We start from the raw sequence: 17,598 nt of genomic DNA on the forward strand, positions 1-17,598 counted from the left end.
ATCGCACAGACAGCCCTTCCAGACCTTTCCTCAGACTTTCCTCCTACGGGAGACTTTCACCGTCGACCTCCTCAGAGGCCTCTACATCCTGGAGTCCAAAGCGGGTTTCCATGGCAACAGAGAGGTCATCCACACCCTCACCCTCGGCTACAAACCACCGAGCCCTTTTGTAAGTTTGACACATGTTGATTTATGACTCACACATGACACAAGTCGATTATCGATATGTTTTCTGGCTTTTTCCATGTTTAGGTTTGTTCTGCACTCGTCCATCCTTTCGGCTCTGACACTATTCCATCAGACTCAGAGGTCTGTGTGACCCTAACCAGCAACCAGGTAAGCTGCCAGCCTTCTAAACTCAAAACGCTCACAATAAAAAAAATAACCTCTTTATTTATTTAAAAGGTAATGACATTTTAATACATATCCTTTTACATCAATTCAGACATCATGACACAATTCCATCAGATTAATGATAAAAACCTAGAGGACATTATACAACTTTTGAAATCCTCCTCCTGCTGCCTTGATATTATTCCAACAGGATTTTTCAAAGATGTTTTTCCTTGCATGGCCTCAGAACTACTTCATATAGTAAACAAATCTCTTCACTCAGGTATTTTTCCACAGCCCCTAAAACTGCAGTCATTAAACCACTCTTAAAAAAGAATAATCTAGATGCTTCAATAATGAACAATTACAGGCCCATATCAAACCTCCCATTTCTAGGTAAAATCATTGAAAAAGTTGTTTTTTAACAGTTGAGTAATTTCTTGCATTTAAATAACTGTTTCGATGTGTTCCAGTCAGGCTTTCGTCCAAACCACAGCACTGAGACTGCTCTTGTAAAGGTCTTTAATGACATCCACTTAAACACAGACAGTGGCAGAACTTCAGTGTTAGTATTATTAGATCTCAGTGCTGCGTTTGACACTGTTGACCACAACATATTACTAGACCGACTGGAAAACTGGGTGGGACTTTCGGAAACAGTTCTAAATTTGTTTGAATCCTACTTAAAGGACAGAAACAACTTTGTTTCTATAGGTAAATACACATCTGAGTTGACAAATATGACATGTGGGGTTCCTCAAGGCTCCATCTTGGGGCCTCTTCTCTTTAACATCTACATGCTACCACTGGCTCAGATAATGAAGAACAACAAAATAAGTTACCATAGCTATGCAGATGACACACATATTTACATAACAATTTCACCAGGAGACTATGCTCCAATTCAAACACTGAGTAAGTGCATTGAACAAATCAATGACTGGATGTGTCAGAACTTTCTCCAATTAAACAAAGATAAAACTGAGGTAATGGTTTTTGGAGCCAAGTCAGAACGTATAAAAGTTCGCGCTGAGCTTCAGTGTGCAATGTTCAAACCAACAGATAAAGCCAGAAATCTAGGTGTAGTCATGGACTCTGACCTGAGTTTCTACAGTCACATTAAAACAGTTACTAAATAAGCCTACTATCACCTAAAGAATATATCTAGGATTAAAAGACTAATGTCACAGCAGGATTTGGAAAAACTTGTCCATGCCTTTATCTTCAGTAGACTCAACTACTGCAATGGTGTCTTCACAGGTCTCACTAAAAAATCTATCAGAACACCGCTGCTCGAGTCCTCACTGACACTAAGAAAGTGGATCACATCACTCCTGTTCTGAAGTCTTTACACTGGCTTCCTGTGTGTCAAAGAATAGATTTCAAAATATTGCTGCTGGTTTATAAAGCACTGAATGGTTTAGGCCCAAAATACATTACTGACCTCCTGCTAAATTATGAACCATCCAGATCTCTCAGGTCTTCAGGGACTGGTCAGCTTCCTGTCCCCAGAGTCAGAACTAAACATGGAGAAGCAGCGTTCAGTTATTATGCTCCAAATATCTGGAACAAACTCCCAGAAACCTGAAGGTCCGCTGCAACTCTTACTACTTTTAAATCCAGGCTGAAGACTTTTCTTTTTGTCGCTGCTTTTAATTGAACTATTCATATCTTAAACTGCACTGTAACTTTTATCCATGTATTTTTTCTTTTAATGTTTATTTTATTAGCTTTTCTTTTTTAATGCTTAATGTCTTTCATTTTTTGTAAAGCACTTTGAATTGCCTTGTGTTGAAAAGTGCTATATAAATAAACTTGCCTTGCCTTGCCTTGCCTTGCCTTGCCTTGCCTTGCCTTGCCTTGCCTTGCCTTGCCTTGCCTTGCCTTGCCTTGCCTTGCCTTACTCCATTTTCAACTCTTCTTTCCTTCGGTTTTAAGGTGTCTGGATACAGAAATATCTTCTCTGGTCAAAATTGAAAATGTTGGCTATTTTGCTTCTATAACATTTCTTCTTTGAGACTAGTAAAACTAAATTATCCAAAATACACACACATTAAGTGCTTATAACCAAAAACTTAGCGTTTAATAATGCATATTTAAACATTTTAGAAAATGACAAATAAACCAAAAAGTAACTGCGTATGTTATCTACTGGGGAAGTAGCATGCACATGGGGTGGGGACACTTTTTTTCAGATAAAAATAAAACTGTATTGCTTTTTTTGTACACACCCATTTCCTGACTATTTGCTATCAACACGTGTATAGACAGGATTCACAGTTTCAGGCTACAGACTGTTTTCGTAGGAACCATTATAGATGTGTGGCCAGGGGCAAATTATTGAGGAAGCCAATGTTCTCCGTCTTTCTTTAAGAGTCTTGAACACGCCTGTTCTCCACAGCAACGCAAATGCACACTCACATGTTGTGAAAACCATGTTTGCAAACTGAAGCCCTGTAGGGGGGTCTGGGGGGATCCTCCCCCTTTTAATATGTAAACTACGCATTCTGGTACTCTCGGACAAGAAAATAAAGCAACAAGACAACCTTTACTTCAGGGCCAGGCAAACAGGCCAAACAACATTGCTGTATGTTTTTGGGTCATTTTAGAGTTATACTTTTAAAAAGTGGTGGGGCCAAAATTGGCCATTTCAAAAAGTGTTGGGGACATGTCCCCAGCGTCCCCAGTGCAAATGACGCCTATGAGCATGGTGATATCTACTAGTTACATGTTTGACCTTATTCTCCTGTATCGTGTCCCCTTAAATTCAAGTTCAATGTTTATTAAGATATTAAACTTGTAAATGACAAACTGAAACTTGCAGAGTTGTAGGATAATTTAATTTAATTACAATGGATAAGCATATTTATTTATTTTTATAAGTGTGATCAAATGTAAGTAAGTACACTAACTTATATACTGTTAGAAAATGTTGGGAACATTTGTGTATTTAATAAATGTTTTACATTTCCTTTTAAGACCCAGAGAGACATCCAGGGAAGGTTACGGGTCGGCAGCAAAGAGAGACTGACGTTATTTGGACAAGTTCAGTTTAACCCTTTGCACTCAACTCACCAAGAGATAAAAGTCAGAGCCAACTTCTCCCATCTACTCCAGGTGAAGCAGACTATTACCATCATTATTCTACAGACAAAACCAGTTGTTATACAGTATGTATGATGCATGCAGATAGCTGTAAGTTCTTAACAACTAACAAGTCCACCTCCAGCAGCGTACAGTATAGTTTACAGTAGAAAAGGCCGAACTTGTGATCACTTTTCTGTTATTACTGTTACAGCTGCAGCTCCCCTCCTCCGCTATAGTGGAGGGAAATGTAGGATGGAACCCCAAAAACAACAGTGACTTTGATTATCAGGCAGGAGGGAAACTGAGAATAGAGCGACAGGAATGCCAAGTGAGTAAAAACAACTCAGAATTGTAATTATTGCATGTTTAATTGGCGTTAATTATGGATTTTTTGTTTGTTTCTCTTTAGCTTTCTGTACAGCTCAATGGAACATCAGGAAGAGTCGGCCTTTATTCCTCCCTCACCCATCCTTTCAAATCAAAGATACCCAAAACATTAGAGGTAGACTGTTTCGGTTTTTTGCAAAATAATGTCTGCCAGTGGTCCGAAAATAGTCAAATAAATAAAAAGTCAGATAACAAAATGTGTCTTCATTTTAGCATCTAAGCTATCTTCTAAATATGATGTTTTCCACATTAAGGTACAGGCCACTGCAGACGTTTCTGCAGTTTGTGGCACAGGAAGTAGCTCCGTACATGTGAGGGCTGATGGGAAGGACAGGGTGAAGCTGGACGCCCAGATGTCCCACTCCTTCCAGAGGGGAGAGAGAGCCATGGGACTGACTGTGAACGTATCCCAGAGTCTGCTGCCTTCTGCCACCGACCTGCACGTAAACATGGCTGCCAACATGTCCTCAGACAGGTGTGTGCATCTATTTGTTTTTGGTATAGTATAATTGAGTGAGGGTTTGAATACCATCCGTTCAAAAATACAACAATAAATAATATTAGCAACACACAAAATGATAACAAAATGCAATTGATGAAAAAAATATGTATTTTATCCCTGTTTTATCGCTGTTATGATTTCTTGTAATTCGTTTATAGAAAATGTAAAGTAGGTTTTCCTTTTGCGATCATGTAATGGTAATACACCACATCTATTGCACTGTATCATTTTGTGTTAAATAATGTCTTAAGTCTCTTTTTGGACGTTTGATTCTCATTGCATTAACTTCCCTCCAGTGTGTCTCTACATGGCTCCTACACTCAGGGCCATGAGGCTCTGCTGGCTCAGCTCAAAGGGTCTCTCAAAGACACCGGGGGTCTCCAGCTGGCTGTGTCCGGGGACCTGAGGCACTCCATGGCCAGCCTCGCTGTGCTGCCTACAGTCCTGGGGCTGGACGGGCTGCTGGGACAGTCTGACACCCTCATTGAAGGTAGTGTTCATTTAATCAACTCGTCATTTTCTGCCACCAGGGGTCTTCCAATCAAAACAATACTTAAAGACTTTGGATGCATCTTAAAGAAGCATGGAATCGTGAGTTTTTATTTGCAGTCAGCTTCTCCTGGATAGGATTCCTTCATTTTTCACATTTAGTTTTACAGGGAGCTGAGTTATCTAGAGAGGTCCCCTCCTCTTCAAAATTAATTAATCTGGGGTATTAAACTATAATACTGTTACGGTTATCTGAGAGGACCCAAACGCAGGACACGGCAGAGTGTTACAAAGGTTTTATTTGGAGGTGGAGGAGCGTGGAGAGTAATCCGGTTGCTGGCGGCTGTTGAGGTGGAGGAGCGTGGAGAGTAATCCTAGAGCACAAGAAGAACAGGTAAGAAGAACATTAAAGTGTAGCGGAAATAGCTAACGAATTCTAAGAAGGCTGAGAGTTTTTACCACTGGGGTTTAAACAACGATCTGGCGCTGACAGGTTGTGGAGCCTCCGCTGATATGCCATTAGTAATGGCTGATGGAAATCAGGTGTGTAGCAGAGGAGGGTGCCCAACTGATTGCAGCAGGTGGAGGTTGAGCCGGGAGCCAGGAGTGGCAGCCACCACGCCCACACAGACAGGGGAAGGGAAACACACACACGGGAGGTGGCTGGAGAATACAACCACCACAAATACTCGATAAAACAACAGTTATACATCAGTGCTTCCCCGACGCACTCCTAACATCTGCTTAGCTTGTTTCTGTGATAACTCTTTTGTGAATCAGTCAATTTTACAATTAAATGGAGTTTAATCCCCCAAAAAGTAGTGGGGAATTGTGCTTGAGTATTTATTACATTGAGTAAACTGTAATCCATAGACCATATGTCTATGTATCACCAGTAACGCTATGATAACACAAATAAAAAATGAACAGGGCCCAGTGATTGATCCCTGAGGCACCACACTTAATTTAATCCCAAATTAATGTACATTAAAGGGTTGAACATAGAATGGGAGGGATGAAACCCTCTTTAATGGTCACACAGCACACACTGTGACATTTGTTCTCTGCTTTTAACCCATCCTAGTACCAGGAGTCTAGTACTAGGAGCAGTGGGCAGCTATTGCACAGCGCCCGGGGAGCAATGGGAGTAGGGGTGAGCGGGGTGTCCGGTGTCTTGCTCAAGGGCACCACGGCAGGGCAAGAGGTGAACTGGGACCTCTCCAAGTAGCAGTCCACACTCCATATTTAGGTCTGTTCGGGGACTTGAACCGGCGACCCTCACAGTCCAAGCCCCTACTGACTGAGCCACTGCCGGACATATTACTTGTTTCTTGTTTAATGTTTGTCATAGCTGAAGTTGTAAATGGATCTGCAAAAAAAGCTTTTGACTTGAACTGACAATATTATCGAATCATATCGTATAATTTAAGATACAGTCGTTAGATGACTAAAGTCCTCCACCGGGTAAAATATTAAGCTAAAAACTACCAATATCTAAAAAGAGTGTTGTAAAAAAGTGGCTTAAAATCGGATAACACGTCAATTTATGGCAGGGGAATTTCTCTATATTGAATATTGTTGGAAACACAACCAAATAGCTAACATATTGTAGGTTTATAGGTTTTTAGACATTTGAATGCGGAAATGTTACCTATTATATTTGTAATATTACATGATAGCTTGTGATTTAGTTTGGACATGTACTTCCTGACATCGTGATCATTTTTGATTCTTTATTGTCATTGTAGGACAGCTGAGAGTACGAGTGATGGAGACCTTGTACAGCGTGGAGCTCAGACATCAGGAGGCTCTCGGAGATATTTTGGACAGAGAAGATGAAGAGGGCATGATGGGAAGAACAACATTTCACATGGCACGTGATTGGCTGTGTGTTCGGTCAGGGGCGGAGCATTTGTGCATGAATGCGAGTCGCCGATTTGGGGATGGAGGGATGGGAGAGATCTACACAAGACTATCTCATTCCTTTGTCTTACTAAATGCCACAGGTAAATCATTACTTTATACATATGCACACATATAGCTTCTTCTGTTGTCTGACTGCCTTTGACCACTGAATACAGGTGTACCTGCCAGCAGTGATGCCCAGCTGAGGTGGGCCCAGGATGGAGGTCGTTTGTCAGTCTTTGCAGAGCTGCATGCTGGAGCAGAACATCTAAAAGCTGAGTTTAATGGAGGAAAGACTGACCAGCTTACACAACGATGGGAGTTCTTCTCCAGGCTGCACCATCACTTCAAAGCCCTGCTGAAGAGAGGTGTATCAAGCTCCATACTAGCTCAAGCACATTACCAGGTGCAGGACTATCTACCATTTGTATATCCCTAGCATATTTCATAAACAACACTAGATGTATCAACTTGATATCTGTTCTTGTGTTTTCTTTCCCACGGTTAGTTAGAAAAAGAAAGCCTGGACACAGGCGTGGTCCTTCACACAGGAGACCAGAGAGTGGTTGATATCCTTTTTAATGTTGGATCAAAGAACAGCGCAGCTATATTGAAATTGTCTCTATGGCAACAGATGAAGATCCTTCAGGGTGTCATACCCACCTCTTTACAGGTAAACTTTACAGCATGTATACACTTTAATTTACCGATTGATTGCCTATAGGCGCATTCACACTGCGGTACTTTTCCCACAAAGGTTCATGCGAACTTAGTTCATGAGAACTCTTTAGTTCTCATGAACTAAGTACAGATCGCGTTCACACCGGAAAAAGTCCCTGGGGGTGGATTAGGCAAATGAAGCCGCTGACGTCACTTCTTCTTCTTCTGCTTTGGGTTTACTGGCAGGCCGCAAACCACTTCACGGCGTATACTGCCGCCCGGAGTCCCCGGCCGGAAGTCCCCGGAGTTGGGGAAGGCTTCAGTAGAAGCTGCTGGGAGTCCCAGCAGCTTCTACTGAAGCCTTCGAGTAAATCGCCAGAACGCCGACACCTCCTCATCTCCACCGCTCCCATGTTTTATTTTGTGTTGCCATAAGTTAGTCTCTCTGCGTTTCTGCGCTGGGCTAATGCTAATGCTAATAATGCTAATGCGAGGATAATAAAATGGCGGCTTCACAAAACTTTTTGGGAGTTTTACGGGGCGTGGTTTGCAATCCGCCCAGCCAATCAGAAATATAGCTCTTTTCTCACAAAAGAGCCCCTCGAAAGTCCCTGCTCTCTAGCAGGGACTTTCGGGGGGGTAAAAAGGTTCGCATGAACTACTTTTAGTACCGGCTCTTTTTGGTGTGAACGCGATAAAAGAGTTCGCATGAACTAAGTTCGCATGAACCTTTGTGGGAAAAGTACCGCAGTGTGAATGCGCCTTATGACTGAACATTTGAACTTTGACTGTGTCTTTCATATTAAACAATACGTTTGGAGCGTTGTCCTTTATACATCAAGGTATCAGTTAATCCATCAATTAATATTATCTGGAAAGGAAAATATGTAATTCTATCATAAAATAATGTTGCTTTTGGAAATAATGTCAAATAGAGAGGGCCCACAGATTATCCCTGGAGGACACTGCACTTCACTTGATCCTTGTAACATCCATACAACATTGATACAACTACTATATGTTCACCCTGCATGTAGGAAACCACTTAAAGGGATGGTAACACTTTATTAATAAATCATTAATAAATGGTATATTGATAGCTATTTCACTGTTAACAGAGAATGAAATGATAACTTAATGATAAAATGACATACATTAAATTACTATTTATTAAACATTATAAATTATATTTGTATTATTTGTTAAATTACTATCAACTTAAATGATTTAACTCTCAATTTAATATTTATCAATAATGGACTTTAGAAAGTTTTACAAAGCACGGGAAGCTGTCTTCCTCTTTGTGTGTCTTTATGCTCAGCTAATCTAAGCTAACAACCAAGAAATATGACTTTAAAGAGGTTGTCCCAGTATTCCAGCATGTCCAGCTGCACACCATGATCAGTAGTATCAAATGAACCAGTAAGAACTAAACAGAAACACTGCTTCAACAATAAACATTTTATGTTTTAGAAAATGGGCTCAAATTATCATGTTGGTGTACCACAACATGCTTGACTGTTTCACGTCTAAGGTTCAGTAATCCCACAGAAATGTTTCCATCTCCTCCTTCAGTTTCTTCTTTGAAAAACAAACTTTGCCAACGGGTGTTTTTGTTTTCACAGATGAACTGCACAGGGGACTCCAGCACAGAGCGTCTCTCAGCCCATTGCTATGGAAATGTCTCAGGTCGCCCCGTGGAGGTACGAGTATTTCGCTCCTATAGACCACACAACAGGCTGTGCTATGGCCTGTCGCTAGCTCACTTTAGACTTAGCGCTAGAGCTAAAGGCTGTTACGGTCCTAACAGCCAGACGGAGCTCCGGGCTAACCTCACCCACTCCTCCGTGCTAATGCTAACGTATCTGGGCGTGCCTACACAATCTAGTCTCAGGCTTCTGCTCCGGCCTGGGCCTCAGAGGTGGGCCCTGAGTGTTGGGTTGGTTTGTGACCCTTGGAGAATGGACCTAAATGTGGGACTGAGGCTAGAGAGGCCTGGGCTGTATGGCTGGCATGGGCTGCTTGAGTTTGGGGGCCGCGGTGTGTGTACCCACAAGGCTGAGCTGACAGGTCGGATGAAGCTGGACAGCTGGTGTAATATCTGGGCGGATGTCAATGTGGCCTGGGACTCACTGACCTCAAGTCTGTTGCTGTCTGTGCGGTGCAAAGGGGTGGGGAGGTTAACATGGGTGCAGGTTAGGAGGGTTGAGGGGGGTGTACCACAGAAAACCTCTTTAACAGTAAATGGGCTGGCAGGGAAAGATGGATTTACATGTTCCCTAGGTCTGGAAAGTGTGAAGGACTCCTGTCAGTGCTTCTTGTCTGTACTGCTGAAGGACAGAAAGGCGGAAGTGGGCTGGACTCTGCAGCATCACTGGGCTTCTCTTACCTCCATCTTCCCAAACAAAATGGAACTCCAGGGGTCAGGGGAGCTCAGTGGCACTTCCCTCTCTGGAAGTGCCATGGTTTCTTTCAACACCCGCTCGGCTCTGATGGACCTGACTACTTCCTGGGAGCCCTCCACCTCCTTGAAGGTCATGCTTCAGCAAAACCTGACCCACACAAGAGTACCATCCGAGCTAACCGTTAGCATGTTGACCACGGCTGGCCGAGCTGTATTGGAGGTGGAAAGTGATGCGTGCGCTGTGCTTTTCCTGACAAATCAACAAAAAGGAGGAGACAGGAGGAGCAGCTGGAGCTTTTTTGTCCACCAGCGATGTGTCTTACTGAAGGTTAGAGAGGAAACAAGTGCACAGAGACTTGTTTCCCAGCAGAGGAAAGCAAAAGAAACATCTTCGCCACGGAGATGACTCTCTGTCTTTCCATTACATTACAATTCACATTGATAAGACTGTTACTCTGTGATAAAAGTATCAGTGGACCCTGGAATGGGCGCTTATAAGACTGTATGGTCTGCAATGTCTGTCCCTATGTTCAACACTTTGGTTAACACTGATACAAATAATGATCACAGGAACAGAATCAATTGTAACAACTAACGCACATCATGAGGTGAAAACTTTAGTTAGTCCATGTCTTTGGTTTATGATCCAGTACCTACCACACTAATGACATCAAAGATTTTCTGTTCACAATTATCTCAACAATATTAAACCTTTTTTGCACTTAAAGAGCCTGTGACAGCATCCCAACAACTGTTGTGCAATGAAATATTGGGCTACGAGTCATCTCGAATCGTCAGTTTAAAAAAGAAAAAGCGATACCGTTCCGTTAAATATCAATAATTTCGAACATCGCGGGAAATTCCTTTGACTCATTTTGAAGTTTTGGGGGAAGACGGAAGTGACGTCAATGCGGGAACGCTTCGAGAGCCAAACACGGACAAAGTGTGTTGTCATGCGTAGAAATGGTGAATTACTGAGATTAGGCATGTTAATAACGTTTTAATGAAGTTGACTACAGTATATTCATATGTGTCAGTGCTTTCATGTCAATTCGGCGACATAAACATAAATGATCGTGGTGAAGATGATGATTACATTAGGATTACAAATCGGGAGTGAGAGCTGCTGAATTTCCTCCCGTCGGATGTGATATAAAAACAAATCGATTATTTTTGTAGTTGTAAACTCAAGTGGATGAAACTACATTTATTTAGTGCTTTCATGTCAATTCGGCAAACATATGATACATTAAATGATCGTGAGGATGATGATTAAAAATCGTTTGTTTGAGCCGGTCTGCATTTCCTGATGAGAAAACAAACCGATGCTTTTTGTAGTTGTAGTACACCAACAACATGGATTAAACGTGTGTTTTTTTTACCACAATGTTGGGGAAATTAATGGATAAAATGCACGGATTATTATTATTATTATTCCCACTCCGATCGGGACACTAGGTCCACCGTTTCCCCGCAGCGAGGCTCCCCCCGTTGACAGTTTACGTGGGCTGGGTGCAGTGGCGGACTGGCCATCGGGACGAATCCCGATGGGCCGGTACCGAAGTGGGCCGGTCGGATAAGTCACTAGCACATCTGTTTGGTTTGTGAACTACCTCTCTGAAAGGTCCCAATGTGTTCACTTTGATGGCCTGTCTTCTGAGTGGTTCAACATTTCTAATGGTATACCACAAGGTTCTGTTTTAGGACCACTTGTATTCTCCATATATATTAACAGCGTAGGTGATAATGTGGATGAAGCTACTTTACATTTTTATGCGGATGATACTGTGATGTATTGTGCAGGTCCCACCATTAAAAAGGCTGTTGTTAAATTACAGGCTGTTTTTAACACTATTCAGACTCAGCTCTCTGAAATAAAGCTTCTTTTAAATGTGGATAAAACCAAGATAATGCTCTTTTCTAAAGCTAAAAAGACACCAGAGCCTGTTTTAGATATTGTAACAACGCAAGGAACAAAACTTGAAGTTGTTGCCTGTTACAAATACCTTGGTATCTGGCTTGATGATTGTCTCACTTTTAAACTTCATGTCAATAACCTGCTAAAAAAGCTAAGGGTTAGGCTAGGGTTCTTCTACAGGAACAAGTCCTGTTTCTCGCTTGAGGCCAGGAAAAGGCTAGTCACTGTGACCTTTGACCTGTGCTGGACTATGGGGATCTGATGTATATGAATGCACCTGCCCATTGCCTGGTCAAGTTAGATGCTGCGTATCACAGTGCACTGAGATTTGTGACAAACTGTAAAGCATTAACCCATCACTGTACCCTGTATGCAAGGGCTGGTTTGCTTTCACTAACTGTACGGAGGCTCAGTCACTGGTACATTTTTATATACAAAGCCATGTTAGGGAAACTTCCATCTTATATCTGCTCCCTGATCTCTCGGAGAATTGTAAGTGGCTACTGCCTGAGATCGAATGCAGTGGTTTTATTAAATGTGCCAACTGCTAGGACTGTCTTAGGGAAGACAGCTTTTAGATGCGCAGCTCCTCTGTCTTGGAATAGTCTGCAAATTAAATGGAAACTGAACAATCTGGTGCCACTAAATGTTTTTAAAGCTTGGTTGGATGCTACTCAATCGGAAGCTATTGGTACCTGCTTATGTGGATAATTATGTAAATGATGCTGTATGATGTCCTTTTGTTGTTCTGTTTATGTTTTTATGTTTCATGTGGAACTACTTGAGCAGGTCTCCCTTGGAAAAGAGATCAATGATCTCAATGGGTTTATCTGTATAAATAAAGGTTTGAAACATCCCCCATAGGCGGCGCGTGAGGCTCAGGTTTGAGAAGGCTAAATAACTTCTTTTACCTGACGCTGCCCGCCTCCGGCGTCTATAGCAAAGAGATCAACTCAGTGTGCGGAGTTTAAATCTCTCAAGTCATATTACAGGATAAAGGAAATACAGTTTAAACTGCCGTATGCAGAGAAGACGCCGACGTGTCGCACTTATCATTCATATTACATCATCAATCAGATCATCGATCATATAATATCATAATATATCATATATTTCCTGATCTGAGTCAGCTTCTCCAGCCTCATCTGGCCGTGCAACACTCACAGTGTCACAGACTGGATGCAGAAGTATTATTTTAAGCAACACATTAAGTTGACGAAACACTCGAGACAAATGTAATTAAAGTCAGATCCACTCGTGTTTTAGACGTGAACGCGCTCTCAGCTGGAGAGAGAAACCCTGGCTTGATTTACCGAGTTGATAACCAGCGTCGTAGGGCCGCTTAGCGAGATCTCGTGTGTTAGTTTGTTGTTGTTAGTTTGTTTGTTACTCAAACATATCCAGGGTCTGTTGAACTGGCTTCGTAGTACAGGGCACAGGTGGCTAGCAGCGCTAATGTCAAAGACACAGACATTATACATTATATTTGTATTTTACCAGGATGCAGTGACACAAATATTTACACATTTACATTTACTATCTACAGCACCCGCCGCCCCTGACATCCCCCACTCCCCCCGTTGACAATTTACTAGCGGTACCGAAGTGGGCCGGTCGAGATTCCCAGGATGATTTGTAGTCCCATTCCACCACTGGCTACATGACCGTATGATCGCCCATATTGACGCACCTCATTCCTAAACTTCTAACAGATACAACTTAAATCGATCCTTCAGCCTCATATGAGCTCTCAGACACGTTCAACATTAACCTGTCATCGCTGTCTGAGCTTGCTGCTGTGTGCGCCGTCGTGCGTTTACATCTGACTGTATATATATAAAGGTTTACATGCAGAAGCTGGGATCCTGGACGGTGCAGCTGGAGCGCTGTGCCCGCAATGACGTCACCCATCATTTGGCGGGACTTGAAGAATCCCCGAGAAGATCCAGAAAATTGTCAACATTGAAGGCAGATTAATGGTTATCAAAGTACAAATATCCAAAATCAGTTCAGTAACGGTTTTCAAGGGGACAATATGTACTCAAATTGATGGGTTTGGATGATGGGGGAAACTCGTGTCACAGGCTCTTTAAGTTGAAATATAATGCAATGGTCTTGTTTGTGAACTTCAGTATGTTAGTGGTTAATAGATGTATTGGCGATGAATTGGAGTTCAAAGGATATAGACCTGTATTCAGCATAAAACAATCCCAGAAGAAGTCCAGTGCCCTAATCCTATAGGCCTCACAAAGTATGTAATGGTATGCACTTTACTTTAATTTACACAGTCATTACTATTTTTAAGGTCCCTTGTTTTTTTTGTATACAAACTTTTTTTTAAACATATTTTTCAGAAAGAATTTTGCTATAGAAAAAGTTATTTATCCAAGATAGATTATTTGAATGTCCTTATCAATAACACATTATTGCCAAAGCACATGTTCAAAGTGGTACAAAAGTAAAAACATGAAGCAACCTTGCTAACAATAATATGTTGTTCAAAATCATGGAAAGAAAGAAGCTGAAATAATAAATATTATTGGTACGGTCAGCAAAGTGACTTCTATAACTTATAGCAAGGACTTCTTTACTCACACCACAGTGAATTGGAACGTGATTATGACCTGAAGGATACATCTTAAGACTTGTTTAATTAACCCCCCCTGCTTATAAGTTTGTAAGGGGGTTCTAATCTTTCCTTCTTCATTTCAGACCCTCCTGCCAGCGCAGACCTCAGCCAACATCTCCGTCACCCGCTCTGGCTGCGGCACTGATCTCAGAGCTGTCCTCCATGCTGATGGGGAGCAGAAAGGCAGCCTCAGTGTGCACTCCACATGTTGCCCTCAGCTCAGCCTGAGAGCATCTGTACAGCACTCTATAGAGGCCGTGCAGATGCTGGGACTTCCTGCCCACGGAGCTTTCATCCTGAAAGTCTCAGCTGCACATCTGCCTGGCGTGGAGGTCGGCGTGGAGCTGGGTCGTTGTTATTTCAGAGGTCATTTAGGGAAAACCCAGGATCCACACACAGAGGAGGAGCCGGCTTCCTACGCTGTCAATGTGACCAACCACTGCCCCGCTCTACAGGTCACACAATCAATCACTCCTGAATAAACTCACATGTTTCAATTGTAAATCTTACTCAAACTGTGACGACATATTTATCTTTCTTTCATCGCAGTTAGAAGAACTGGGATTTCCTACATGTTCAACCCGGTCATGTTTATACAGATTCCTTTGAAAAACAGTTTCCAGCTCATTAGAAAGTCAAGATACAGCTAATTTATTATAGCAGAGAGCAGAACAACACATGCTGGGTTACCTGTAAAAACACCTGCTGAGTGCCAAATCTCCTTCTACCAAGAGACAATCTGAGTCCCTGGACTTAACATGGGCTGTACATATGGGGCCTATTCTGCTCATTCTCTGGTTCATATTTGTATTTTGTGTCTCTACTGTGACATGTCTCCATGCTTTAATGTTCAAAAAGCTCTTTCTTTGTCTCATACTGTCTGTGCTGCAGCACCTCTTTTCACCCTCTGTCTGAAACCAGAGCCCAGTCTGCTCTGATTGGTTAGCTGGCCTGGTCTGTTGTGATTGGTCAACCGCTTAGAAATGTCCCGCCGCTTTGCCTATCATGCACAAGTGTTACATAGTGATGCTGGTATGTTACTGAAGTAAACAAAGAAATCCAAAACGTCCTTTGGAAGAACCCCCTAAAAGCACAATAGGGCTCCTTTAAAAGATATATACAATTGACAACGGTGAGAAGGTATTGTATGCAATGTTTGTTAGGAAGTTAAAAAGCAGCAGATAATACAGAATTAAAAGACTATTAACGTAAGATGATTATTAGATGTGAATCTGCATTGGGCTGCAACTAGTTCATTATTTTCATTATCCAATATTGAATCTTTAATGGGGCCTTGTATGCTTTTGGGGGTTTACTCCAGAGGAATTGTCTTCCCCCCTGCCTGAAACGCCTCCATTGGTCTCCTTTAATTCTTTTTGTAAACATGTCCCAGCCATAAAATGATGACAAAAAAATATTTATTTTATATCCACAAGTAATAAAGCTATATCAAAAACAACTACTGATGAACATCCTCCTCGTATGTCTGTGCCACAGGAAACGGTCCTCCCGGTGTCCCTGACCCTCCGTGGCCTCCTGTCAGTCGGCCCCTGTCAGCTCACCATGACCTCCTCTCTAAGGGCAGACTCTGAGGGCCTCTCCCTGGAGCTGGAGCACGTCTGCAGGCCCCCGCATCTCTCTGGGAGCCTCACCCACTCTTTCTCTGGGCTGAGGAGCCATGGTGTGCCCCAGACGATGAGCATAGAGGCCTCGGCCCCAGAGCAGGCAGGGGCCCTGCTCATAAAGGCTGGGACGTGTTCCATCAGAGCCAATAGAGTCTCAGGGTCCTCAGGAAGGACACCGTGGCTCTGGGCTCTGGATGCTCAATGCCCATTGTTACAGGTAACTACTAAAGTCTTGATGTAGCAGGAAGTTGTTTTAAAGCTGTCCTTATTCCATACAATGACCATTTGTATATGAAATACTCACGCTGTGTTACTTTGAGCTCTTGTGTTTTTCTCTTCTGGCTCCAGAATGAAGAAAGAATCAAAACAGTCTGGATGAATTGAAGTAAATGGGGGAGCGTTTTACAACAGTAAAACGATATCAAAACAACCGTTTACAAACTCTTAAACAACTATTGCAGCATAATTCAAGTCTTAATTCTACAGTAGTATGTTGAAGTCTTCACAAATATCTGCATTTTCACCAAAAATGATGTGAATGTATGTATTTAAAACACTTCAGATGTTCACACTTGATGAGATGCGCTACGGGCCCTAAGTGTATTAGAACAAGGCATACTCATACAGCGGTTTGTATGATATCTTACGAATCTTGCACATTTTGTATACGAAGTCTAGTAATCTCATTTCAAAGATTCAAAGGTTTAATGTTATATGCATAGTGGCTACAGTGTAGATATGGCAATGAAAATCTTAAGTCCCAGGCTCCTCAAACAATGCAACATAAAGTAAACGTGCAAGTTAACTTCCAGCTTCAGAGGAAACTGGTTTAACCCTTAGATGCACGAGTGACTGGACCCTACACTCTTCCATAAGTGGGTCAAAAAGGACCCGTGTTAGAATAATGTGTTTTTATGCCATTTTTGTCATTTTGGTTAAGAAAAATCACTTGTATATTATTTAGTATTACATTTTTCACTATTTATAATTTTAGACATTTTTTTTACATTTTGAAAAAAAACGTTTCCCATAGGATTCCATAGACAATGCATGCGGGTCATTTTTGACCCACTTGTGGAAGCTTGGGGTAGAAATACAAAAACTACAATTTCCTAAGATGTACATTTAAAATTAGAATGGCATGATATCCAAAACATGTTTTTTGAGGAATAGCTGGAATATGAAATGATTTATAAAATGAAATTACAAAGATACTTCAAGAAAACCACCTCAGCGGGTCAAAAAAGACCCACTTATGCATCTAAGGCAGGGGTGTCAAACTCAATTTCATCGCAACCAGCATTATGGTTGCACTCAAAGGGCCGGTTGTAACTATATAAAATATACATATATATAATATATATAAAATAACGTGTTATATTACATTATTGAATCTGAATTGGATTATTATCGGATAGGATAAGGACTTAGTAATTAACTATGTCTGAAAGCAAATAATTGCAAGTCTCTTCAGTGCGCATGTCACAAAACGAGATGCATTGTGGGACATGTAGTTTATGGGCAACCTGATTCTATAAAGCGGCATTTAATCGTATAATAAACGTATTACATTCTTTGCAAGCTCTTGCAGGGCCACATAAAATGAAGTCGCGGCCGGATGTGGCCCCCGGGCCTTGAGTTTGACACCCCTGATCTAAG

General features: G+C 41.8%; 1 protein-coding gene across 1 annotated transcript in view; it reads left to right on the forward strand.

Moving 5' to 3' along the window:
* Nucleotides 1-17,598, forward strand: part of LOC117462159 (uncharacterized) — an 81,196-nt gene that overhangs the window by 22,772 nt on the left and 40,826 nt on the right. Inside the window, exons 32-44 of the mRNA XM_034104246.2 lie at nt 10-169; nt 253-336; nt 3,313-3,450; nt 3,632-3,748; nt 3,830-3,922; nt 4,062-4,282; nt 4,606-4,799; nt 6,547-6,804; nt 6,880-7,109; nt 7,212-7,376; nt 8,989-9,066; nt 14,398-14,769; nt 15,812-16,156. Coding sequence (XP_033960137.1) covers nt 10-169; nt 253-336; nt 3,313-3,450; nt 3,632-3,748; nt 3,830-3,922; nt 4,062-4,282; nt 4,606-4,799; nt 6,547-6,804; nt 6,880-7,109; nt 7,212-7,376; nt 8,989-9,066; nt 14,398-14,769; nt 15,812-16,156 — 2,455 coding nt within the window. The remainder of the gene's footprint in view (nt 1-9; nt 170-252; nt 337-3,312; nt 3,451-3,631; nt 3,749-3,829; nt 3,923-4,061; nt 4,283-4,605; nt 4,800-6,546; nt 6,805-6,879; nt 7,110-7,211; nt 7,377-8,988; nt 9,067-14,397; nt 14,770-15,811; nt 16,157-17,598) is intronic.

Source organism: Pseudochaenichthys georgianus, chromosome 17 (assembly GCF_902827115.2).
Source record: "Pseudochaenichthys georgianus chromosome 17, fPseGeo1.2, whole genome shotgun sequence".
Classification (NCBI taxonomy): Eukaryota; Metazoa; Chordata; class Actinopteri; order Perciformes; family Channichthyidae; genus Pseudochaenichthys; species Pseudochaenichthys georgianus.